This window comes from Pongo abelii, chromosome 1 (genome assembly GCF_028885655.2).
Source record: "Pongo abelii isolate AG06213 chromosome 1, NHGRI_mPonAbe1-v2.0_pri, whole genome shotgun sequence".
In the NCBI taxonomy this organism is placed as follows: domain Eukaryota; kingdom Metazoa; phylum Chordata; class Mammalia; order Primates; family Hominidae; genus Pongo; species Pongo abelii.
The window spans coordinates 220,261,708-220,286,223 of record NC_071985.2 but is presented as its reverse complement, the minus strand read 5'-3'; the positions used below and the strand labels follow the sequence as shown (position 1 = coordinate 220,286,223).

General features: G+C 48.6%; 1 protein-coding gene across 1 annotated transcript in view; it reads right to left on the bottom strand.

Moving 5' to 3' along the window:
- Positions 1–7,950: 7,950 nt before the first annotated feature.
- LRRC38 (leucine rich repeat containing 38) overlaps positions 7,951–24,516 on the bottom strand; it is a 42,448-nt gene continuing 25,882 nt past the window's right edge. The window contains exon 2 of the mRNA XM_024232202.2: positions 7,951–9,112. Coding sequence (XP_024087970.2) covers positions 8,859–9,112 — 254 coding nt within the window. The 3' untranslated portion in view covers positions 7,951–8,858. The remainder of the gene's footprint in view (positions 9,113–24,516) is intronic.

Genomic DNA, 24,516 nt, shown 5'->3' with positions numbered 1-24,516 from the left:
CCTGCCCCAGGGAACCTAATTTCTTACATTGATTAACCTGAGTGGAGTAGGCTGATGAAAGGGAGGTTTTGATGTCCAGATAAGAGACTGGAGAGATGGGGAAACTGGGGCGATAGGAGGAAATCTGGCCCCGAGGTTGGCCTAGGGAGTAGGTCTGACCTCACGGAGGGGACACTGTCCCTGCTTCCAGAAGAAACACTGTGGTCCTGTGGGATGAGTATGAGCCAAAAGGAAGCTCATTCTATGAGGGCACCTCCAGGGATTGGCAGTTTGGGATTAAACACCTGGGCAGGGGCCAGGTGCAGTGGCTCACGCCTGTAATCCCAGCACTTTGGGAGGCCAAGGCAGGTGGATCACCTGACGTCAAGAGTTTGAGAGCAGCCTGGCCAACATGGTGAAACCCTGTCTACTAAAAATATAAAAACTAGACAGGCGTGATGTTGCATACCTGTAATCCCCGCTACTGGGGAGGCTGAGGCAGGAGAATCGCTTGAACCTGGGAGGCAGAGGTTGCAGTGAGCCGAGATCATGCCTTTGCACTGCAGCCTGGGCGACAGAGTGAGACTCTGTCTCAAAAATAAATAAACAGCTAGACAGGGTGGACAGTTTCAGGAAGGGGACCCCAAGAGGGCTGGTGGAGGCCATACTGCCCCAGGGTAAGGGTGGGCCCTCAGCAGATACCCTGGACACTCTGTGGTCATGAGTTAGGCTTGGCTTCAAGCCCAAGAAAGCCTCCCCATCCCCAGAAGTCCTTAGTGCCCACGGGCTGGAGCACAGAGCATGGGAAGGCGCACTTTCACTGGGGTGAAATCTTGCATTCAGGTGGTGGGATGACCAGGACAGCATAATTTGGATATTCATGTGGCCTCATTTATACGCCCCAGGTGAGTGGACTCTGGGGACGTGTGGGTCACATGTGTAAAAGCCGCCTCTGACATTTATGCAGATTCTCGAGCACTGCAGTGCAGCTGGGTCATTAAGCCAACAGCAGGGGGGCCTGGGGACTAATTATGAAACAGTAAAAATGAGAACTAAGGTCTTCAGGCTGCCGGATGTCCATTCTGTCATCTGATGCTGGGATTTGGGCTCTGATGCTAGGGTCCTCTTGCCACTGCATCCTCTTCCTTGCACCTGTGAATTCTCAAGGAGGCACCACCAGGATTCTGAAGGAGGAGAGAAGGGAATCCACGTTTGCGGGGAAGTCCCTCTCGTTACCTCATTGTGCTCTCCCTGACTGCCGAGAAGTCAGTGTGACTGTTTCCCAGAGGAGGACCTGTGGCCCTAAGGGAATCCATAGCATGTCCAAGGCCACTCAGCTATGAGGACAGAGGGGACGCTCCACTGAAGGGCTCTGTTGGAGACCAGCTAACAGGGGATTGCTTCCTGCTGTAATTATTCACAATCAGAGACTCAGATAGGGATGCAAGCTCTGTGCTGAGTGTCAAACTCTGAGAGAATGATTCTCAGAAAACCAACTCCCAGCTTGGGTTCCAGTGGAACTACAGAGAGCAAATGAGTTCATGACTACCAGTCCTGAATGTGGGTATAAAGTTTTACCCTAAAAGTACCTTGTATTTTTTTCCAAGGCCAAAATATAACAACTCATTTGCACCCTGGAAAGGTATGTTTATTAAAAAAAAAAAAAAAAGATTGCATTTGCAAACAGTAGAGAACACTGCTCTTTTTTATTTAAAAAAATCTTTACCATGGAAAAACAATGTAAAGTTTGCATGTGTGTTTATTGGTCTGGGGCCTTAAAGAACAAAGATACCTTGTAGATTGCAGACAAATGAAACCCACAGAGGTTTGCTTTGGGTAGGTTTCACAATACAGGTGTTTCAATAGACCACTTTGCAAATAATAAATTACTTAACATTCAAGGCCGCTAGAGGCCACTAAAAAGGAGTTTATGGCCAAGGCACAGGGCTGGTGGCTGGCTCAGTGAGCGGTGGCAGGATATTAATGAGACTCAGAGCTTGAACGTGCTCTGGATCCAGTTAAATGTAATAGAGTTGGAAAACCACCTGCCCCCAGCCACTGATGGCACCTAGGATTCATGCCTGTAACTTTGACCATCTGAGCCTGTAGGGACATAGGGGAGGAGGGGGAGGGTGAGAAGAGGCAGTGGCAACAGCAGCATGGATGTTCCATGCAAACCCTTCTCTGTCACCAGGGAAAGCAGTCTGAGCACATGAATTTCTTAGCCTCTCTTCCAGGATAAAGCCTAGTTTGGACCAGCACTGCAAGGTTGAAGTGTTACTGCATCCTGGGGCCAGAGCCAGAGCATGTGGCCACCCCCTTGGTCCCTGCTGTGGTACCCAGAGTCACCTGGAACATCTGTGAAGCCAGGATGAGAGTGCATATACCCTCCAGATGCTGATATCTAAATATTTACAAGTCACAAATACAGATAAACTGGGTTTTTTTTTTGTTTTTTGTTTTGTTTTGTTTTGTTTTTGAGAAGGACTCTTGCTGTGTCGCCCAGGCTGGAGTGCAGTGGTGTGATCTCGGCTCAAAGTTCCGCCTCCCAGGTTCATGCCATTCTCCTGCCTCAGCCTCCCAAGTAGCTGGGACTACAGGCACCCGCCACCACGCCCGGCTAATTTTTTGTGTTTTTAGTAGAGACGGGGTTTCACCGTGTTAGCCAGGATGGTCTCGATCTCCTGACCTCACGATCCACCCGCCTCGGCCTCCCAAAGTGCTGGGATTACAGGCGTGAGCCACCGCACACAGCCAATAAACGGTTAAAAAAAAATGCTCTGGCCAGGCACCGTGGCTCATGCCTGTAATCCCAGCACTTTGGGAAGCCAAGGCGGGCAGATCACGAGGTCAGGAGATCGAGACCATCCTTGCTAACACAGTGAAACCTGTCTCTACTAAAAATACAAAAAAATTAGCCGGGCATGGTGGTGGGTGCCTGTAGTCCCAGCTACTTGGGAGGCTGAGGCAGGAGAATGGCGTGAACCTGGGAGGCGGAGCTTGCAGTGAGCTGAGATCGCACCACTGCACTCCTGCGTGGGTGATAGAGCAAGACTCCATCTCAAAAAAAAAAAAAAGTTCTATCCAGTTACCTTGACAAAAGTACCTTCTTTTTTTTTTGAGACGGAGTTTCGCTCTTGTTGCCCAGGCTGCGGTGGTACGATCTCGGCTCACCACAACCTCCGCCTCCCAAGTTCAAGTGATTCTCTTGCCTCAGCCTCCCAAGTAGCTGGGATTATAGGCATGCACCACCACGCCTAGCAAATTTTGTATTTTTAGTAGAGACGGGGTTTCTCCGTGTTGGTCAGGCTGGTCTCAACTCCTGATCTCAGGTGATCCGCCCACCTCAGCCTCCCAAAGTGCTGGGATTACAGGTGTGAGCCACCGCACACGGCCAACAAAAGTACCTTCTTAATGACTTCGAAGACTAGGTTTAAATGGTAAATTATTAAATTCTTGGAAATCTGCTGCAGAATATGGCATTGTGGGGACAGCTTAACTAATTGAAACCTGCTCCCTTTCTCTTCCCACTCCCAGCTCCATCCTGCACCTTAGGGGTCTATGCACACCTGTGTGGACATCCCACCCTCACATCCAACCTCTATTCACATTCCCCGCCACCATCCTGTCTGGCCACTCAGCCTGCTCTAAAGCAGGGATGCTGGGAAGATGCCCACATCCAAGCTTGGAATCATTTTTGCCAGAAATCGGGGGCCCCAAGTACCCAAAAAATGTTATAGAAGGAGACATGTTCTGGGTGGCCATGGATTCCTTGCTCCCTGGGGAAGAGCACAGCTGAAGGAGGACTGGAGCAGGGCCCACTAAAGCACTGGACCCAAGATAATGCCCCTCTTGCCCAGGTCCAAGGGCTGTACTAGTGGTACCCGCTGTCATCACAGCATTCATTACTGATGAATTTGATTGTGATGCTGGAATCCTCTAGTCATAAGGTCTTGAGAGCAAGACAGTGAGACATTTTGGTGGTTTTGACTCTTCACTGGGGGGGATCCGAGATGTTGGATTTGAGGCTTGGAATAAACTCATCTTGGGTGCATATGGCAACTGCAGGCTGCTTTTCCAGAAGCTCAGCATGCAGCCTCAAGAAATGTGTCCCTCCAAGCTGTTCTTGCCAGGCCTGCACCTGCTGACCTAAGAAGGGAATGCATGTGGCTAAGAGAGGCAGTGCACGCAGAGGTCAGAACACCTGTGGCCAACTCCCGTACCATCACTGACGGGCTGTGTCCCCCTGGCAAGTTACTCCCAGACCCAAACCAGCTCTCTCAATGGCAAAATGGAAGTGAAGGAATTGTAAAGACTAGGTAATAATGGTACCTGCCTCATACAGTTTGAGTGGCTTACAGGAGGAAATCCGCATAAGGGCTTGGTCCAGCATCTCATACAGAGAATGCCTCTAATACACATGAACTGTGAGCAGAACCAAGAGCACAGGCTTTGGAGTCCAATAGCCACAAGTCTTTTTGGGGTCAGTTGCTTCCTGTAATCTACCTACTTTCTCTGAGCCTCAGCTTCCTCATCTACAAAACTGGGACGATAGTGGCTCTTACCTGGAGCTGTAAGGATGCCTACATAGACCTCAGGTTTGTGGGGTAGCTACTGTGGCAAACCATTTGTTTGTTCTTTCAACCAATACCTATGCTGGCTGTGCCACTGCTATGTGCCGGGTATGGTTCTTTTTTTTTTTTTTTTTTTTTTTTTTTGAGACAGTCTCGCTCTGTCGCCTGGGCTGGAGGGCAGTGGCACGATCTCGGCTCACTGCAACCTCCGCCTCCTGGGTTCAAGCAATTCTCATGCCTCAGCCTCCTGAGTAGCTGGGATTACAGGCACGTGCCACCACACCCAGCTAATTTTTGTATTTTTAGTAGAGACGGGGTTTCACCATGTTGGCCAGGATGGTCTCAATCTCCTGACCTCATGATCTGCCTGCCTCAGCCTCCCAAAGTGCTGGGATTACAGGCATGAGCCACTGCACCTGGCTGTGCTGGGCATGGTTCTAAATGCTGGGCACATGAGCTGCCCAAGTCTCTGCCCTTGGGGAGCTCAAGTTCTAGTCCAGGAAGGTAAACAATAAACATGCAAACAAACACATAGATCAGATCATAGTATGAGCTGTGCAGAAAATAATATAGGGTGGTGTGATAAGGCTGACACTGAGGAAGTAATGTTTGAGCGGAGACCCAAATGACACCTTTGGAGATGTGGGAGACCCTAAACTGGTATGTAGCACTGTCACTGTTAATAATGGCAATAACTTGAGACCCAATCAATGGCAAGTCAGAGAGCTCTAAATCATTGCCTATTGTTTGTGCAATGTCATGTCTCAAAAGGCATTTCCCCAGTTGAGCTGTGGCTCCTGGTCAGTTTATTTTCTTGGGCCTGACTGCAGATCCTCCCCACTCCCAGGTCGCCCATGTTCTCAATGTTTTATAAAAATTTTATATCCAGGCAGTAAGGGACCATTTTAACTGGACATCTTTTAAAGCTCCTGTTCTTCCCAAGAATCACGTTCACTCCAAAACTCTTTGGTACAGCCAGCAGAAATGACTGCCCCTCCCCTTCTCACTAATTTATTCCGTGAATGAACCCTGGCCCCTGCGTCATGCAGGGCTTATGCTTTTTTTATTTTTTATTTTATTTTTGAGACAGAGTCTTGCTCTGTTGCCCAGGCTGGAGTGCAGTGGCAGGATCTCGGCTCACTGCAAGCTCCACCTCCCGGGTTCACGCCATGCTCCTGTCTCAGCCTCCTGAGTAGCTGGGACTACAGGCGCCCGCCACCATGCCTGGCTAATTTTTTTGTATTTTTAGTAGAGACGGGGTTTCACTGTGTTAGCCAGGGTGGTCTTGATCTCCTGACCTCGTGATCCACCCGCCTTGGCCTCCCAAAGTGCTGGGATTACAAGCGTGAGCCACTGTGCCCGGCCTGGCTCATGCCTTCTAAGGAAACAACTGAACCTGCTGACCAGCATGAATCACCTGAGGCAGACAGAAGGAATAAAGCAGACTCATTAAATGGGAATTCATCCACTAGAACCTATTAGAACAAGGGTCTAGTGCTATTTCCCCAGCTTAGGGTACCATGTCCCCAGGACTCTTGGAGGTACACATTATGACTTTGGTGGGGGCCAAAACCCAGTTGGGTTCATGCCTTTGAGTCTCAGGCAGTGGTGCTCCTGGGGTGGAGAGCAGACCATGGCAACAATTCCAACTCCACGTAGGTCTCAGCTGAATCTGTGGCCAGGCTGGGGAGGTGCTGACTTTAGATTGTGTGTTTTGCATCTCAAACTCCCAGGGGGAGCAGTATGTGCACCGAGGGTCAGAGACCATAGATGGGGCTCTCTCAGGAGCTGAGGTTGCCATGGAGTCCTGGAAGATGCCACTCACTTCTCCGCTGGCCCAGGGTCTCTGTGAGAAGGTAGCCCTCCTGAGCCAGGTCTCCTCCACTGGAGACTGCAATGCTGGGGAGCAGAGGGGTGACCCAGAGTCTCCTATAGGCTGAAGGGGAGAAAAGAGTGGGAGAGTAGGAAAGAAGGGAGGAGGTTAGGAGGCGGGAGAAGGGGGAAGCAGGATTCAGCCCAAAAGCCACCCAATCAAAGGCCTTCTGCGATGTGATGGTTAATTTTGTGTCTACCTGACTGGGCCATGGGGTGCCCAGATATTTGGTTGAACTATTTCCAGGTGTGTCTGTGTGTTTTTGGATGGGATTAACATTGGAACAGGTGGACTGAGTAAAGCAGATGGCCCTTCCCAATGTGTCGGGCCTCATCTAATCCAGTAAGGGCCTGAATACAACAAAAAGGTGGAGGAAGGAAGAATCCACTGTTTTTCTGCCTGACTGCTGAGCTGAGTCTTCTCCTGCCCTTGGCCTGGGACTATACCATCAGCTCTCCTGTCTCCAGCTCACCAACTGCAGATCATGGGACTTCTCAGCCTCCATCATCTCCTGAGCCAAATCCTTACAATAAATCTCTTTGTCTGTCTGTCTGCTGTTGGTTCTGTTTTCTCTGGAGAAACCTAACACACCCCACTACCTCCGCTGGAGTGTCTTCTCCCAGTGACTCTCTGTCAAAGGACCTCATTTATTTCCTTCATGATACTTATCTCTATCTGCAATGGTAGTTTTGTTTCCCTGTTTGTTTTATGTTCTACCCATAAGAATATAAAGCACAAGAGAGCAGGGAACCTGTGTTTCCTATCCAATGCATAGCCACAGTGCCTGGACCAGTACCTGGCACTCAAGCACTCAATAGCTATTTATGAGGGCAAAGATGGAAAGGAGCAATGGAGGAAAGAAACAGGAGTATATGATAGGAAACAATGGAGAAAAGATTCTCAAAAATATCTCGAGAGTTGGTGTGAGGCCCTCATCCAAGTCTCAGCCCCCAGCCTCATCCAATGCTACTAGCACAAGCTATCTTGTATTAACCCACTGGGGTGTAAGACTTGTTTGTTTCATATTGTCTCTGAACCAAAGTGCTGCATTCCACATCCTGGAAAACACTTTTTGGTGCCTGTCATAGCCTGTGCACCAAAGCAATGTCACATACACCCTAAGGGCCACTGATGGAAGTTTTTCAGAGCCCAAGTCCCAGTGTTTTTTTTTTTTTTAAGCATTTGGTTGATCCAGTGCAACATGCTGATTGGAATACTGGCCTCCAGGCAAGTTTACCAAAAGTTCTGGAGATACAGAACTGTGCTGACATAAAGAGTAGCTGGGAAGGGACTCAGGAAGTGGGTGATGGAGGAGAACAACCTGCCTGTCCTTCAGAAGGAAAAATGATGCTGAGCAGAGAGACCATCACAACTGTACAAAGCAACTAACCCTTCCTCTACAAGTCGCTACCGCTTAGGATAAAGATCAGGGTTTGAGTTATGTCAAGTCAAAGTTTTCCCAACCAGCTTACCAAAATTAACAACAGACACCCTCTGACCAGTTCTTAGCTTCTTCATGGGTCCATTTCGACCACTATAACAGCACACCAGAGATTGAGTGGCTGACAAACAACAGATATTTATTTATTTCTCCCAGTTCTGGAGGCTGGAAGTCTGAGATCTGGGTGCCAGCATGGCTGGGTTCTGGTGAGGGCCTGCTTCTCGGTTCATGGGCGGCTGATTTCTTGCTGCATCCTCAAGTGTTGGAGGGGTGAAGGAGCTCTCTGGGGCCACCTTTCATGAGGGCACTAATCCCATCATTTGGGCCCCACCCTCGTGACATGATCTAAACCTAATCACCTCCCAAAAGCCCCACCTCCAAATACCATCACATTGGGGATTAGGTTTCAACGTATAAAATCTGGGGGAACATAAACATTGAGTCTATTGCGCATGAGTTTATTAGTTCTCAGTATAACATCCCAAGGTTGCTGAGGCCCATTATATAAGAATCAAAGTTCTCGTTCTTGTGGTGAATGATCCGAATTTGAATCTCCACTGTTTGAGCTGCTATTTCTTGGGAGGAAGGCAGATGCTTCATGATCTCCCAGTACAGGTCAGAAAAAGAATGGCATAAAATCATCTTTGCCATTGAAAGCTGCCAGTCTTCATATCTCCTGGGGGAGGCTTTTAGTCATCAGCTATGAAGCCTGACTCAGTCGTCTTCTCCCCCAACAGACACCTCAATCTGAGAGGCAGGTTATGCTCCAGGAATAATTCCCTCCATCCTTTCTGGGCTTCTATGTTCTGCTGATTCTAAACTCTGAGATTGGTGGTCCCAGCAGGTGTACCCAGGGGCCAAGACATGGAACAGGCTGTGTTCAGTTCACGGACAGTGGCCAGTGCTTTTCCATTTTCAGCATTTCCCTCTCTTCTTGGAGAGAGCTTCTGGTTCGGTGCTGGAGAGTAAGGAGCAGGAGGGAGGAAGTGGCTCAGTCATCCTCGTCCTCATCTTCATCCTCCGTGTCTTTGTTGGGTGCACACCTCTGGAAGCACTGCACCACAGTGGCCAGGAAGAAGCTGGAGATGATGGCCGCGATGGACACAGCCACACCAGAGAAAATGATGATGAAGAGGTCTGTGAGTGACAGGCTGAACCTACACTCACTGAAGCTGGCCTCCGACAGCTCACGCAGGGATATCCTCCTGCTCTCCATGGGCAGGGAGCACTGGATTTCATCAAGGCCTGAGAAAAGGCAGGCAGAGGAGAGAGAGATTTAGACTGCAGCTCAAGGTTGCCTAAAAGTTGACAAGGCAGGTACTTACAAAGCCAGCAATGTGCAAGCATCCTCCCAAAAATAAAAGGGGGGGAAAGGCTAATTTAAATGGAATTTAAACTTGAAAAAAAAAAAAAAAGCCTTAGAGTGATCACCATGGGAAAAATTGGAATGTGCTGGTCTTCACTGACTTATTTTCAGGTTTTTCTCTTTTTTTTGAGACTGAGTCTTGCTCTGTTGCCCAGGCTGGAGTGCAGTGGTGAGATCTCGGCTCACTGCAAGCTCCGCCTCCCGGGTTCATGCCATTCTGCCTCAGACTCCCGAGTAGCTGGGACTACAGGCGCCTGCCACCACGCCCAGCTAATTTTTTGTATTTTTAATAGAGATGGGGTTTCACCATATTGGCCGGGTGGTCTCGATTTCCTGACCTCATGATCCGCCCGCCTCAGCCTCCCAAAGTGCTGGGATTACAGGTGTGAGCCACCACACCTGGCCTCTTTTTGTTGTTTGTTTGTTTGTTTGTTTGTTTTTGAGATGGAGTCTCTGTTGCCCAGGCCGGAGTGCAATGGCATGATCTCGGCTCACCTTAACCTCCACCTGCTGGGTTCAAGTGATTCTCCTGCCTCAGCCTCCCGAGTAGCTGGGATTACAGGTGTGTGCCACCACACCTGACTAATTTTAGTATTTTTAGTAGAGATGGGGTTTCACCACATTGTCCAGGCTGGTCTTGAACTCCTGGACAGGTGATCCGCCCACCTTGGCCTCCGAAAGTGCTGGGATTACAGGCATGAGCCACCATGCCCAGCCAGGCTTAGTACTCTTTTGATTTTGAATTACTCAGAGCAGGGATAGAAGAGCCCCATTATCTGTTTCGGGTTTAGGACCTCTGTAGACCCTAATCCAGACCTGGCTAGTAGCAGGGAGTGGAGGTTGGGGCAGATGCAGTGTGATGGGTCAGTGCCAACTAGTGAATGGACCCTCCACTTGGTAGTGCCATTTTCCAAGTTACATACTATCTTCCTCTTCACTGTCCTCTGAGTGGAAGTGAAAGGAGGGTTAGCATGGCATTGTAGGAACCCCGCAACCCCAAAAGGATTTTTCCTTGACAGAGGTGGAGAACATAAGGATGTATCTGAAGGTGGCCTTCAAATAGTTCTTGGTACTTGGAAGCTTGGAGGAAGCTTCCATGTGCTTAGGAATCACCTAAAGGCTGTTAAAATGCAGGTTCCAAGGCACCACCCATGGGGAATCTGATTCAGTAGATCTGGGGTGGGGCCCCAAACTCTGCATGTTTAATAAGTATTTTTAATAACCAGGTGATTCTGATGCTGTGGATCCTGAGGCCCACTTCAAGAAGCATTATTTTCTAGTTGTCAGAGGAGGTTGGGAAGGGGTTTGAGAACTTCTAGGACACTCACTTCCACTAGGACCAGAGGAGCCCTTTTTTTTTTTTTTTTAATTTATGTATGTATTTATTTTTGAGACAGAGTTCGCTCTGTTGCCCAGGCTGGAGTGCAGTGGCACAATCACAGCTTACTACAACCTTCACCTCCTGGGTTCAAGTGATTCTTGTGCCTCAGCTTCCCAAGTAGCTGGGATCACAGGTGTGTGCCACCACACCTAGCTAATTTTTATATTGTTAGTACAGATGAAGTTTCACCATGTTGGCCTGGCTAGTCTCAAACTCCTGGCCTCAAGTGATCTGCCCACCTCAGCCTCCTAAAGTGCTGGAATTACAGGTGTGAGCCACCACGCCTGGCCTTAGAGAAGCCCTTTAAAACTGTGTTTTATATATTAGGATTGTCTTCCCAATTTTACTTGAAGAGTGTTTGACTAATTTATGAAGACATTTCAAACCCTCCAGCCTAGAAAAATACCACAAGTGAGTGTGTGCTGAGCAAGAGCTCTATAATTAATAACACATACATGCTACCTAGGCCTTACCACAGGCCAGGCACTGTTCTAAGCATTTGGCTATATTGATTCATTTAATCCTTACAACCACTCCATGGGGGTAAGTTCCATTATCATCCCCATTTTACAGATAGGGGAACAGGCTCAGAGTGGTAATGTAACTTGCCCAAAGCTGTACAGCTAGTATGTGGCTGAACCTAGATTACAAGTCAAGCAATCTGTCTCCAGAGACCTGGCCTGTAGCCACTATGTTTCCAAAAGGAAGAGGAAAGGGGAAGAAAGCCAAGAAGAGAAGTGCCAGGGATGCAGGTAGTGCAGATATAGGAAACTGATGCTTTATTCCCATGGCTGCCATCAGATGACAGTGACAGAAGCTGCCAGTCAGCTGGTGGTATCCTAACACAATGGGCTTATAACATTTTAGAGACACCTCCCGAGGACGGTCCCCTTATCACTCAACTACCACTTTTGGGGAATCCCACCTGCCATCAAGTGCAGTAGAAGGCAGCTTTGAGAATTACAGACAGGTGGATTCTGTACCCTCCATCTACTTATATGAATCAAAAGGGAGACTTGCCTGAGACGTGAGAAACTGGGCACCATGAGAGGTGGCTCTCCATATGTTCATTTATTCATTTAATAAGAACGTATTGGTTGGGCATGGAGGCTCACGCCTGTAATCTCAGCAGTTTAGGAGGCCAAGGTGGATGGATCACTTAAGGTCTGGAGTTCGGGACCAGCCTGGCCAACATGGTGAAACCCTGTTTCTACTAAAAATACAAAAATTAGCCAGGCGTGGGGGTGTGCACCTGTAATTCCAGCTACTTGGGAGGCTGAGGCACGAGAATCACTTGAACCCGGGAGGCAAAGGTTGCAGCGAGCCGAGATCGTGCCACTGCACTCCAGCCTGGGTGACAGAGCGAGACTCCATCTCAAAAAAAAAGAATGTATTGAAGATGGGGTTTCACCATGTTGCCCAGGCTTGAACTTGTACGTTTCCTGGGTTGGTGATATACAAGGCAACTAAGTCCTCTACCTTCAAAGAGTGTAAATTCTAGTTCAACAAGATAGACATTCATTTATGCCACAGATGTTTTTGAGTATTTGCCATGTACGAGGCCCTGGGAATACAGCAGGAAACAAAACAAAGCCCTTGCCTTCATGCAGCTTACATTTTAGACAATAAATGAATAGTTCAAGACATATGTAAAATGTTTAGGATGAAACATCAAGGTGGAATGATAAAGAAAGTCCGGGACAAAGAATTGTCTTTAGAAGGGGTGGTCAGGAGGTTAAGCTAAGGTCGAAAGGATGAGATGAAACTAGCCATAAGAAGAACATTCTAGGCAGAGACAAGTAGCTGGGAAAGAGGCCGGGTGTGGTGGCTCATGTCTATAATCCCAACACTTTGGGAGGCCAAGATGAGAGACTCACTTGAGCTCAGGAGTTCAAGACCAGCCTGGGCAATATAGCAAGACCCTGTCTCTACTAAAATTTTAAAAATTAGCCAGGTGTGGTAGTACACACCTGTAGTTCAAGCTACTCAGGAGGCTGAGGCAGGAGGATCATTTGAGCCTGGGAGACTGAGGCTATGATCATGCCACTGCACTCTAGCCCAGAAAACAGAAACAGTGTCAAAAAGAAAAACAAAAATATGTTGGGAAAGAGCTCAGCATTCAGGGAACACAATGTAGCCAGGGGTAGCTGAGTGAACATAGGAGAATTTAGCATCAGCTTAGGTGAGAAACACACCATGTGTTGAGATAAAGCCCCTGATGGTTAAGGTCTCTGAATAAATATTATGAACAGAGCCCCCCCCATCCCCATTACCAGCCCTCCTTGGACATGAACCAAAGAAATAGCTTATGTGGTACAGAGCTGCTAAAGACTGTTTGTTACCAAGAATAATTATCCTGACTGATACACAATACAAGCTATATACAAATTCAAATGACGACCATGATTTTACAAACCTCAGTTATAAGAGAATGAATGGTATTATAATCCATAAAGAGCTCAGATCTTTTGTTTCTGATCTGGAAGAGGAGAGAAAAATAAATAAAGTAGTAACTAACAGTCACGTTGCACTTACTATGTGCAGATCTTGTTCTAATCGCTACACACGTTTTTACTCACAACAGTTTTATGAGGTAAGTACTGTTATTATGCCCATTTCATGAATGAGAAAACTGAGAGCATTTGCATAGCTTGCCTTTGGCAATGCAGCTTCACAATGATGAAGCCAGGATTTGAACCCAGCCATTTGGCTGTGGAAGCTTACTCTTATCCTTTGATTAACAAGGTGCCCTTTTCCCAGTGAGAATAGCCAGAGAGATGCAACGACGCCATTTTGACATGAAGCTCAACTGCCTTCAGCCTCTGCTTGCCTCTGGCTTCGTTCAACTCTCAGGAAAACCTTCACCTCCTCTCTTTTTTAGTGCTTCTGGGTTTCAAAAATCTGACCCTTAACCCATTTCCAGCATTATGTGAAAGTTGAAATGATTTCTTCACACCTCACTAATTAGCAGGCTTCTGTCCTGGAAAAAGCAGCCCTGCTAATTACACAGCAACCCTGCAACTACCCTGGGGGGTTTTGTGTCTTTTTTTCTCCATCTCAGAAACAGAAGATGGAGGAATAGTGTCTGAGCATCCTCCTTCCTTCTGTCCTGCCCCATCTTTTACGTAGTCTACAGCCAACCCATCGATGCTTCTGTCCCATGGGAACCATTGTCTAGCAACAAGACTCTGCATTCCCTCCTCTCCCGGAATCAGTGTCTGCTTTATATACCCAAAGAATTAGCTGGACCAGAGCTCTGCAGGCCTCCCCAATTTACACTTGATTACTGTTTTTGACTGTTTCTTTCTCTTAAAGAGGCCAAACTTATCCTGAGAATTTTAAATGCATTTGAGTAAAACAGGAGAGCTTTATCTTTTAAAAAATAAAAATAAAAACAGGAGCACTTTAAAATAAAGTTATACTGGGCTTTTTTTTGCAGACACTGATGTCTTCAATGAAAAAATGGAAAAACATCAATCAACCTGCCTCCTAACAGCCCACCCCAGCCACAAACGATATGAAAATAAATAAGATGGACACCAACAGACTGTGTGAAGCACAGGCAGTTTCTAAAGCCAGCAGATTATTTGCAGCCTCCAAACTAGTGACAGATCATTATTCAGCTGGAGAAATTTTCTAGAAATCCTCATCTTCAGGAAGCAGTATCAACCGGAAAACAACCACAACCCAACAACATAAGCCCACGGCACCTGCCGTTTAAATCCAAGCTTTGCAAGCCACCGCTTCCCAAGTCAGTTCTGATTTCCACAATGTTCTTTGTGCCTTGAAACTCGTCTTGGCATTTTTACAAAGTGACAGTTTTAGAAAATGTCATCTCACATTTCTCTGTGGCTAGAATAAATGGGCTTGTTTGAAAACCGGTGCACACAAGCCCACCAGGGGCAGGGACTTTGGAACGGCAGTGCTTAGTGGGGCTTTCATGATAAGATCCACTGACTTGATGAGCTTTCATAGCTCACAAAGGGCAGAGAAATAAGAAGAGCTGGACAAAGAGAGTCTGCCAGGCAGACAGGGCCCAGCACAAGGCTAAGGGTATTGCTACAAAAGCTGTCTACAAAGGCTGTGAAGCCAACAGCACAACTCTGGACTTGGCATAGGCAGACTCCAGGGTCCCCTCTTCTCTCCTAACGGACCCTTGTTTAGACCAGGGTTTCTCAACTTGGCCATTACTGACATTTGGGACGGGATCATTTTTTGACATAGGGGCTGTCCTGTGTCCTGTAGGATGTTTAGCAGCATCCCTGGCCTCCACCTACCAGATGCCAGCAACACCCCCCACCCAGTGTGACAATCAAAACTGTCTCCAGTCCGGGCGCGGTGGCTCACGCCTGTAATCCCAGCATTTTAGGAGGCCGAGGTGGGTGGATCACCTGAGGTCAGGAGCTCAAGACCAGCCTGGCCAACATGGCGAAACACCATCTGTACCAAAAATACAAAAATTAGCTGGGCATGGTGGCGCATGCCTGTAATCCCAGCTACTTGGGAGGCTGAGGCAGGAGAATTGCTTGAACCCAGGAGGTAGAGGCTGCAATGAGCTGAGATCACACCATTGCACTCCAGCCTGGGTAATAAGAGCGAAACTCCGTCTAAAAAAAAAAAAATTGCCTCCAGACATTGCTACATGTCCCCTGGGTGGGGAGGACAGTCACCTCAGTTGAGGATCACTGCTTTAGACTGACATGCTCTACTAAGTATATAGCTATTATGTAGACTTTTAAATTTTTTTGTAAAGACAGGGTCTCACAATGTTGCCCAGTGATATGGTTTGGCTGTGTCCTTACCCAAATCTCACCTTGAATTGTAATAATCCCCAACTGTTAAGGTGGAGATAATTGAATCATGGAGTTGGTAGGTTTCCCCCATACTGTTCTCCTGGTTGTGAATAAGTCTCACTACCATGATGTTTTTATAAATGGGAGTTCTCCTCTACATGCGCTCTTGCCTGCCACCGTGTAAGACGTGGGTTTGCTCCTCCTTCACCTTCCACCATGATTGTGAGGCCTCCCCAGCCATGTGGAACTGTGAGTCCATTAAACCTCTTTCCTTTATAAATTACCCAGTCTCAGGTATGTCTTTATTAGCAGCATGAGAACAGACTAATACACCCAGGCTGGTCTGGAACTGCTGTCCTCAAGCAATCCTCCCACCTCAGCTTCACAAAGCTCTGAGATTAAAGGCATGAGCCACCAGGCCCAGCCATTAGGTGGCTATTATGGACTAAACATTTAGATCTGCAAAATGCATATGTGGAAGCCCTAGCCCCCAGTGTGATGGTATTTGGAGGTGAGGCCTCTGGGAGGCAGTTAGGGTTAGATGAGATTAGGTAATTAGGGTGTGGCCATCCTGATGGGATTAGTGTTCTTCCTCCCCACCCCCACCAGATGGAGTCTCACTCTGGAGTGCAGTGGCACGATCTCGACTCACCACAACCTCTGCTTCCTGGGTTCAAGCGATTCTCCTGCCTCAGCCTCCCAAGTAGCTGGGATTACAGGTGTGTACCACAATGCCCAGTTAATTTTTTTGTATTTTTAGTAGAGATCCACCTTGGCCTCCCAAAGTGCTGGGACTTCAGATGTGAGACACGGCATCTGGCCAGGGATTAGTGTTTTTATGTTTTTTTTTTTTGTTTTTTTTTTTGTTTTTTTTTGAGATGGAGTCTCGCTCTGTCGCCCAGGCTGGAGTGCAGTGGCATGATCTCGGCTCACTGCAAGCTCCGCCTCCTGAGTTCACACCATTCTCCTTCCTCAGCCTCCAGAGTAGCTGGGACTACAGGCACCCACCACCACGCCCGGCTAATTATTTTTGTATTTTTTTTTGTAGACACGGGGTTTCACTGTGTTAGCCAGGATGGTCTCGACCTCCTGACCTTGTGATCCACCTGCCTCGGCCTCCCAAAGTGCTGGGATTACAGGCATGAGCCACCGTGCCCAGCCAATGTGTTCTTATAAGAAGAGACACCAGAGAGCTCTCCCAATCTGTCTCTGTCTCTCTCTTTCCATGTGAGGACCCAGAAAGAAGGCGACCGTCTGCAAGCCAAGAAGAGAGCCCTCTCCAGAACCCAGCCCTGCTGGCACCGTGATCTCAGACTTCCACCCTCCAGAACTGTGAGGAAATAAATGCCTGCTTGTTAAGCCACCAATCTATGGTGTTTTCTAATGGCAGCCTGAGAAGACTAAGATAGTAACCTTCTAAGACAGGCCTATTTTGGGTCAATAAATAGACATTTAGTTATTAAATGGCTTCCTTTAATCCATGCATTAAGCAAAACAAGTGACGCTTCATGCTACATGCTGTGCAGGATACAAAAGGAAGGAAGGGAGAATGGAAGGAAGGCAGAGAGAGAGGGAGGAAGAGAGAGAGACAGAGAGAGGTGGCCCTGGCCTCATGGAGCTTAGGTCCTACAGGAGAGGCATTGGGACACAGGTACAAAAGAGGACACTTAAAGTAGAAAGTGCAAAGCCCGGCCAGGCAAGGTGGCTCACACCTGTAACCCCAGCACTTTGGGAGGCCAAGGCGAGTGGATCACCTGAATGCAGGAGTTCGAGACCACCCCGGGCAACATGGTGAAACCCCGTCTCTACTAAAAATAACCAAAAAACTAACCAGGTATGGTGGCACACGCCTCTAGTCCCAGCTACTTGGGAGGCTGAGACAGGAAAATCACTTGAACCCCAGTGGCAAAGGCTGCAGTGAGCGAGATCGTGCCACTGCACTCCAGCTTGCACTACCGAATAAGACTCCATCTTGAAAAAAGAAAAAAGAAAGTGCAAAGCCCCACAAGCCAGGTCAAGGGCAAGCTCACAGAGGGGGCTTTGGGGACTGGATCAACAGGACAGTAGAAGGATGGGCTGGCATGCGGCACATGGAGGTGACGGTGGGATCCCTGCAATGTTCCTACTTGACCTTGGAATGCTGTTCTCCTTTTCCTGACCCAGCCCTTCAGCTGTGTAAGTTAAGAATAGCGAAGGAAAGCCAATACTTCACAGCACCTGGTGTGTGCCTGGCACACTTGAAGCTTCACAAAACGTACCAGCCTTTTTTATTCATCAGGCCAACCTGATTGGAAGGCCACTGTAAGTACCCCCATCTTACAGCTGACCAAACTGAAGCACAGAGAAGGCAAGTGACTCGCCTGGGGCCATGTAGCAGGGAAATGCCAGAGCTGGGCCTGACCCCAGCTGGTCTGGTTCTGGAGCTTGGCCACTGCATCGTGCCTCCCACTCTCCCAGACACGAGACCTAGGGCTGCACCAGCCTGGCCCAGCCCCCTCCCTCCCCAACAAGCTCCCTCGAGGCACAGTGTCTTTTTTTTTATTTTAATTTTATTAATTAATTTATTTAATTTTGAGACAGAGTCTTGCTCTGTAGCCCAGGCTGGAGTGCAGTTGTGTGATCTCGGCTCACTGGAACCTCTGCCTCCCAGGCTCAAGCAATTCTCCTGCCTCAGCCTCCCGAGTAACTGGGATTACAGGCGCGTGCCACCACCCCAGCTAATTTTTGTATTTTTAGTAGAGATGGGGTTTCACCCTGGCCAGGCTGGTCTCAAACTCCTGACCTCAGGTGATCCACCTGCCTCGGCCTCCCAAAGTGCTGGGATTACAGGCATGAGCCACCGTACCCAGCCCAGGCACAGTGTCTTCTAAAGAGATGGCCTAGAACTCTCCAGCCACCCTCCTGGTCCCACGATGAGCTGGAAAGGCTGGGAAGGTGAAGCCACCAGGCATCCAGGGAGCACAGCTTCTGGACACCCTTGTCAGAAGGGCTCTCTGGATGCCCTGAAATACAGAACGGAGAGATGCTGCCCACGTTAGGGTTAGGACGGACCCCAGGCTGGGCCACTCCACCAACTGGTGCCTGTGTGACACTGGGCCAGGCCCAGCCACCCTGAGTGCCTCCTCGAGATGACACTGTGAACATGAAATAAGGGAATATCTGAAAAGCTCTCACCACAGTACCCGGCCACGCACGTGCTCGAGAACCCTGTGGTTAACATTGTTCAGATTTTTGAAGTTTCAGACTGAGCCTGCGTTTGACTCCAGATATATGAGAAGGGTGCCCATATTAGGGTGTTCCAGAGAAACAGAACCAACAGAGAGGAGAGGACAGAACAGGGAGGGGAGGAGCGGGAAGGGGAGGGGAGAGGGAGCAAGCACGCGTGTGTGTGTGTGTGTAGAGAGATTTATTATAAGTACCTCTAGTCATTCCTCTGCTCAACATCCCTCAGTGGCTCCCCATCTCTCTTAAAATGAAATCCACAGTCCGTATCACCCCTGCTAAACTCCTCCACTCCACCTTGCTTGCTGTTCCTCAAAACACCCCCGCGCAGGCCACCCTCAAGGCCTCTGCACCTGCCTGCTCTGCCTGGCTCGCTCCTTCCCTTTTCAAAGAGGCCTCCCTGCCTCCATTCAAAGCAGCCGCTCTCCCCACCCCATCATCCTCCATCTCCCCCTTCCCTCTTTATTTTTCTCTGCGCAGGTATTTATTTTCTGCGCCCCCCCGCTCCTCCCCCACCCCCATGTCGGCTATGTGAGGTCCAGCGTTTTGTTTTGTTCCCTGCTGTATTCCTAGTACTAGAACCTGTAAACAATATTTTTGAATCAACATATGAATAAAGACAGGATCAGGGAACGTGGCTTAGACGTGTGGCCACAAAGGGGTTCTGAAACCAGCTCCCCTATCAGACAGATGGATCCCCAGTGGCCAATGGTGCTGGACCAGCACAGGCCCCTGCCTTCTAGGACAAAAGTTCTTTCCCCCAAATTCACCAGCAGGTAACTTGCAACTCTCTGGAGTAGAGAGAAGCTGTGTATGTTTTCATGCTTTCCTCTCTTGGGAGGTGGAAATTCTCACTGATCTTTGGAAACAGACAGAGTGAAGATGCATCAGCCAACCTCTCTTGCAGCCTCACCATATGCCAGATATTCTTCTAAGCACTCTGCATTGCCTGCACTCCTTTAATCTACAAAACAAACTCTGTGGCTGGTACTGGGATGATCCTGGTTCGCAGATAAGCAAACTGAACAGTTATGTTACCTGCTTGAGGTTATCCAGCTAAGAATGGAAGAGCCAGGATCTAGAATCAGGTGGTCTCACCCTAGTGCCTATGCAGTTAGACAATTCCCTTCCTTGTTGCCTTAAGAATGCTTGCACAGGCCAGGCACGGTGGCTCACGCCTGTAATCCCAGCACTTTGGGAGGCTGAGGCAGGGGGATCACCTGAGGTCAGGAGTTCAAGACCATCCTGACCAACATGGAGAAACCCCATGTCTACCAAAAATACAAAATTAGCTGGGCGTGATGGCGCATGCCTGTAATCCCAGCTACTCAGGAGGCTGAGGCAGGAGAAGCGCTTGAATCCAGGAGGCAGAGGTTGCGATGAGCCAAGATCGTGCCATTGTACTCCAGCCTAGGCAACAAGAGCGAAACCCCATCTTAAAAACAAAAAAAAAATGGCCAGGCACAGAGGCTCACGCCTGTAATCCCAGCACTTTGGGAGGCCAAGGCGGGCAGATCACGAGGTCAGGAGATCAAGACCATCCTGGCTAACACGGTGAAACCCTGTCTCTACTAAAATACAAAAAATTAGCCGGGCGTGGTGGCAGGTGCCTGTAGTCCCATCCACTCGGGAGGCTGAGGAAGGAGAATGGTGTGAACTCGGGAGGCGGTGTTTGCAGTGAACCAAGATTGTGCCGCTGTACTCCAGCCTGGGTGAGAGCGAGACTCCATCTCAAAAAAAAAAAAAAGAAGAAGAAGAATGCTTGCACAAGTTATTGCCAGGACACTAAGACCCGGAGGGTCCTACGATTATGTCAAAGCTGCACAATGTCTTGTCAATCTGGTTTGGGGCCCATGCTACCTCCATTGGTGGCCTGAGCCTGGAGTACTCAGGGCGAAGAGCACTAAAAGGTCATTCTAGGGGGGCTGCATGCTGTGTGTGTTTTTTGGGCTGCTGTTACAAATTACCACAAACTGAGGGGCTTAAAACAAATTTATTCTCTCATAGTTTTGGAGGCCAGAATTCTGAAATTTAAGGTGTCAGCCAGGCTTGGCTCCCTCCAAAGGTTCTGGGGAGAATCCCTCCTGGCCTCCTCCAGCTTCTGGTGGTTCTTTTTTTTTTTTTGAGACAGAGTCTCGCTCTGTCACCCAGGCTGGAGTGCAGTGGTGCAATCTCGGCTCACTGCAACCTCTGCCTCCCGGGTTCAAGCGATTCTCCTTCCTCAGCCTCCCGAATAGCTGGGATTACAGGCACCCACCACCACACCAGGCTAATTTTTGTATTTTTAGTAGAGATGGGGTTTCGCCATGTTGGCCAGGCTGGTCTCGAACTCTTCTGGTAGTTCTTCACATCCTTTGGCTTATGGCTGCCTCCCTCCAGCCTCTCCCTCTGCCTTTCCCTTACAAGGACATCTGCCATTGGATTTAGGACAGTCCTACCCTCAGTCCAGGATGATCTCATCTCCAGATCCTTCATTTAATTACATTTGCAAAGACCCTTTCTCCAAATAAGGTCACATTCATAGGCGCCAAGGCTTAGGACCTGGACACGCCTTTTCGGGGGATACAATTCAACCCACTATAGGAATCACATATTTTGTAGCCACCTGTTGCCCTCTGGCTTCTCCCCCTTCATCTCTCCTGAGGCAACTCCCCAGCTTCCTTTTGGAATAATCATCTCTCACCCATTAAATATGTCTTGGTACACCTTTTTTTTTTTTTTTTGAGACAGGGTCTCACTCTATCACCCAGGCTGGAGTGCAGTGGCACGGTCTTCGCTCACTGAAGCCTCCACCTCCCGGGTTCAACTGATCTTCCCACCTCAGCCTCTCAAGTAACTGGGGTTACAGGCACGCACCACCACGCCCAGCTAATTTTTGTATTTTCAGTGAGACGAGATTTCGCCATGTTGCCCAGGCTGGTCTCGAACTCCCAGACTCAAGCGATCCACCTGCCTCAACTTCCTAAAGTGCTGGGATTACAGGCGTGAGCCACTGCACTTAGCCTAACTTTCTTAAAATGTGTGGCCCTCTCCTGGCATAGAGGTCAGTACCCAACCGACACTGAGCCAGAGTCTGTCTGTCCCAGGACACTGAGTCTTGGGTGGGTTGACTAAATAGGTGGCTGGAACCCGTTCAGTCCAGCCAGCAGCCCCACCCTGCAGAAACTATCCATTTGTTCTGCATTCTCCACCTTCAGAGCTGCCCCATTCTCTTCTGAGCCTGCTTCTCCAGGCTTCTCTTCAACTCTGTGAACTATCTGACATCCTGCAACAAATTCCTTCCCTGCCTACATTAGTCGGAGTTGGCTTCTGTTGTTTACACTGAAGATACCCAACCAATAGATTCCAGGACAATGGAATTCAAGAACGAATTGGGCTCCTGTCCTGTCAGCCTTTGTGCCACAGCCACAAATCATTTAACTGGGTCCTGTTGTTCTATAAAACCATGTGCTTGGTGGCATGAGGGCTTTGGGAGGCAGCAGGAGTCACGCAGCTCACTTCCCCACAATAGGCAGGTTCAACTGGTGGGAAGTTGACTTCCTACCTTTCATCTTGTGATGGGTCTACCTCCAACCCACTGAAACCAAAGTGGGCTTCATCTCATTCTGGCCTAGGCAGAACAGGGCCCACAGCGCCCTCCCCTTATAACCACGACTTCCTTATCTTCCAGGGTACATTCAGAAGAGACAGGCATCTCCCTTGTGCAGGGCGGCTCAGTGGCCTGCCCATCACCACCTGTCTGGGCTCCCTCCCCTTTAGTGATGACTTCTCCCCAGCAGCTGACACCTGAGCTGGAGAGGGTGAAGAGCTGCCATTCTCCAGAAATAGACAGTGACACAGCGGATGTTAGATTGAGATTAATCTCTTGCACCGGACCAGACCCTTGCCAACAAACAGGCCTGCAGCCAGAGGATCTCTCAGGGCCTTTCCCCTGATCTGGCCTCCTGGGAACTGCGTAACTCAGATTAACAACAGGCTCTGGTAAGCGCTTTTTGTCATTAAAAATATTTTTTTGTTTTCTTATCTCCACTTATTAGGCAAAGCTCACATATATATTGAGACAATAAAAATAATCAAAGAGAAGGGAGAATTTTAAAAAAAGTTAACACTTGGCTTATACCTTTCTAGATTTTGTGTGTGTGTGTGTGTGTGTGTGTGTGTGTGTACATAAATCTACCAAGCAGAAATATACTCCACCACTCTGTCAGATAACCATACTGGGAACATCTTTCCATTCAACAAATATAAGATATCGTTTTTAATGGCTGCAAGGCATTTTATTGTGTAGATGAGCCATGATTTACTTACTCAACCCCAGGATCTTTCCAGTTTTCTCTCCTAGAACTAATGCTGCTATGAACAAACAGCCTTGCACACATTTTTTTTTTTTTTTTTTTCTGAGATGGAGTCCTGCTCTGTCACCCAGGCTGGAGTATAGTGGTGGTGGGATCTCAGCTCACTGCAACCTCCGCCTCCCGAGTTCAAGCAATTCTCCTGCCTCAGCCTCCTGAGCAGCTGGAATTACAGGCACTTGCCACCATGCCTGGCTAATTTTTGTATTTTTAGTAGAGACGGGGTTTCACCATGTTGGCCAGGCTGGTCTTGAACTCCTGACCTCACGATCCGCCCACCTCGGCCTCCGAAAGTACTGGGATTTCAAACGTGAGCCACCGTGCCTGGCCGAACACATTCTTAATTATTTCCCTAAGATACATTCCCACAAGTTGAAGGTTGTGGGTGAGTCCTTGAACTTGCGCCAACACTGGATTTTGTCACTCTTTCATCTTTATCAATCTGATAAGCCATGAAAGCGTATATTGTTGATTTAGTTTGCATTTATCTGATTATTAGGAGAGCTGAACGTTGTATTACGTGCTCACTGGAAACTTGGATGTGTCCTTCTGTGAACTGCCTGCCCAGGAGCTATGACATTAGCTCTGCAAGTCTTCCCAAGGTGAGAGGCTGTCGTGCGAAGGGGGGATTGGAGAGAAGTACGATGGATCCAGCCCACCCAACCCCATCCATTTCCACAACCTTCAACTTGTGGGAATGTGTCTTAGGGAAATCATGAAGAATGCGGGCAAGGCTGTTCACAGCAGCATTGCTTCTAGGAGAGAAAACTGAAAACCTTCCAGGGCTGAGTAAGTAAATCATGGCTCATCTACACAATAAAATACCCTGCGGCCATTACTGCAGCTACAACTTCCAGGGAAGTCAGGTTCTTCCTCCCATGGCCTAGAGAAAGGACCAACATGGAAGGTTCTCCAGGGACCACTGGGAATTGGTCCCTCTGCTCCTGGCAAGAGCTTACTACTGCTCATCACTCTCTTCTGCCTTCCCCTCTCTGGCTAAGAGAGCCCAGCCTGTGCTGGTAGAACACCTTTCCCTGCCCTCCTTGCCAGCCTCCAGGAACTCCAATCCCAAAGGCCCAGGAAGTAACAGCAGCTTTTTGGCCTTTCACGCCCATAGCCAGCCTTGGTTTCATAGCATCATAAAGGATCAAAGTCACCTTTGATATCTCTCACTTCCCCTCCCTCCCCACCCCTCTCCTTTATTTTACAGATGAGAAGCCCAGAGAACTTGGGCAATTTGTCTAAGGCCACTTGGAGTCTGGACTGGAACCCAGGTCTCCTGACTCCCTGTGTAGTGCTCTTCCCAGTCACCAGGTCCTTAATTCACCCTGAGCATCTGGGGAAGCTGCAGTCACTGCTGCAGCCGCTTCAAGCCGCAGAGAAATGTTCTTCATAAGGAGGCAGCCGAGAGGGGACTGCAGGGCTTGCTTCTCTCCTGGGGACAGGGGTGCCAGGAACACCAGCTCTAATTTCTGATAGTGCTGACCTGTGTTCTCCACCACCACTTTCATTAAATATCAACAGTTGCATAGGGG